At 38.3% G+C, this 2339-nt stretch overlaps 1 protein-coding gene across 1 annotated transcript in view; it reads left to right on the top strand.

The window, feature by feature from the left end:
- Nucleotides 1–939, top strand: part of LOC103725350 (olfactory receptor 8D4) — a 2641-nt gene extending 1702 nt beyond the window's left edge. Inside the window, exon 2 of the mRNA XM_008822684.2 lies at nt 1–939. This exon is cut by the window's left edge and continues 3 nt beyond it. Coding sequence (XP_008820906.2) covers nt 1–873 — 873 coding nt within the window. The 3' untranslated portion in view covers nt 874–939.
- The last annotated feature ends 1400 nt before the right edge of the window (nt 940–2339 follow it).

The raw sequence follows: 2339 nt of genomic DNA, 5'->3' as shown, positions 1-2339 counted from the left end.
GAACTTCAACTGCCCCTTTTCTACCTCTTCTTAGGGATTTACGTAGTGACTGTGGTGGGAAATCTTGGCATGATTGCAGTAATCAAGATGAACCCTCAACTTCACACCCCCATGTACTATTTCCTCAGTCGTTTGTCCTTTCTAGATTTCTGCTACTCTTCTGTCATTACCCCCAAAATGCTGGCAGGGTTTTTGTTCAGGGATAAAACTATCTCTTACTCTGATTGTATGGCTCAGCTCTTCTTCTTCCTTATTTTTGTCATTTCTGAATGCTACATGCTAGCAGCCATGGCTTACGATCGCTACGTGGCCATCTGCAGCCCACTCCTCTATGCCGTTATCATGTCCCCTCAGGTCTGTTCTCTGCTGGTGGCTGCTGTCTTCTCTGTGGGCTTCACTGATGCCGTGATTCATGCGGGCTGTATATTAAGGCTGTCTTTCTGCAAATCCAACATCATTAAACATTATTTCTGTGACATTGTCCCTCTTATTAAACTTTCCTGCTCTAGCACTTATATTGATGAGCTCTTGATTTTTGTCATTGGTGGATTTAACATGGTCACCACCAGCCTGACAATCATCATTTCGTATGGTTTTATCCTTGCCAGCATTCTCCATATCCGCTCTAAAGACGGCAGGTCCAAAGCCTTCAGCACCTGCAGTTCCCACCTGACAGCTGTTCTGATATTTTATGGGTCTCTCATGTCTATGTATCTTAAACCTGCTTCTAGTGCTTCACTGGTCCAGGAGAAAGTGACCTCAGTGTTTTACACCACAGTGATTCCCATGCTGAATCCGCTGATATACAGTCTGAGGAACAAGGAAGTAAAAAATGCACTGCTGAAGCTCTTAAGAAGAAAAGTGTCTTCATAATGAATATGCTCTTTAACGAGAGTTATTTATGGATTCACAATCACGTTTCCATGTATGTGTTTATATTGAGACTTTAAATCAGTTTGAACTGAGATGAAATTATTTGTTTAAGTATATTCACACATTCATAAGACTAAAATATGACATTTAAGATTAATTTCATGGAATGCAATATGTATGAAAGTAAGCAGGAGCATAAATTGTAAATTTAAAGTTTAATATCACTGGTGGAACTAATCATCACTTTTCCACCTTTAATTTCCTAAACCTAGCCCCAAGGAAAGCAGGACCATGGGGCACTGCCTCCTCATCAAAGGAAAACAAAGTCACACATTAACAAAAGACATTTCTTTTTGTGCAGGATGGTAGAATTCAATATAAAAATGTTATAGTAAATGTGGAGGAAGTTTTCTTGTTCCCTTTACTGTAAATGCCTTAATAAAATCTAATGTTACATTTAAGGGCAGTTTTCTGATGAAGACTCAGGAAAGAATGAAGCTAATCTAGTCTCGCAGAGACTATTTGGCATCCGGCCATCTAAACAGAAGACTTGGCCTATCCATATGAGATATTTAAACTCTTATCTGCATATCATGCTTGGTCACCTTGTCCCATGTTTGGACTTCACTTTCTCTTTGGCTCCTTTGAGGTGGCATTTTCCTTTATGGTATAAAGCAGGTGTGTTTAATTATTTTTAGCATATAATGCATTTTGATTGAATGTGACATAAAATATTTCAAGAATGAATTTATCAAGGCTTAGTAAGCAAGATCAGGTACACAATGGGAGACTAGAGCTCATCTGAACCAAAATGAAGATGGCCTAGATTAAGTGCTCTGAAGCAGCATCAAGAAGTCTTGTTTAAAAAACCAAATAAAGCAAAGCAACAAATAAGGAAAAGAAAAAGGAGTGGGGGACTGTCTGTTCCAAAGCAGTTGGTGGAATTGTAGCGGCTGTGAGGAGCAGCACAGGAGCCTGACTAATGGCCACTCCTTGCCAACACCCATTCCAGGTAAGGATTGTGATAAGCTGGAACAAGACATTCTCCAAGTTTATCACTTTAAAGTCATCAGTATGTTTACAAGGAACTGACTGGAAAATCTTAAAGGTTAGATCTAACCACATCATGAGACTCTTGGATCCAGAGTGATATAATGAGTTTATGTCTGAAATGATTCTCTGGTAATTGATTAAAAAGTATACAAATGTATCTGTGTGTGTACGTTTGGAAGGCAGTTTGGGAAGGGAAACATGCTATTGGCCAGAGTGGACATACCCTAAACACTTGTGAAGGTATTAAAATGATCTTGGCAAGCTTTGAAGTAGATTTAAATCAGAGATGAAAAAATGAATAAACTAAAGCCTCATTTCTGACTTCGAGTCAAGATTTCTTATTGAATTAAAAAATGTGATGCCCAAGAATGATATATTTTTATAAAACTGAAATAAAGTAGTAAATAAGGAAA

This window comes from Nannospalax galili, unplaced genomic scaffold (assembly GCF_000622305.1).
Source record: "Nannospalax galili isolate Female #2095 unplaced genomic scaffold, S.galili_v1.0 scaffold17489, whole genome shotgun sequence".
Lineage (NCBI taxonomy): Eukaryota > Metazoa > Chordata > Mammalia > Rodentia > Spalacidae > Nannospalax > Nannospalax galili.
Note: the sequence above shows the minus strand (reverse complement) of the source record. Positions and strands in the feature narration are given on the sequence as shown.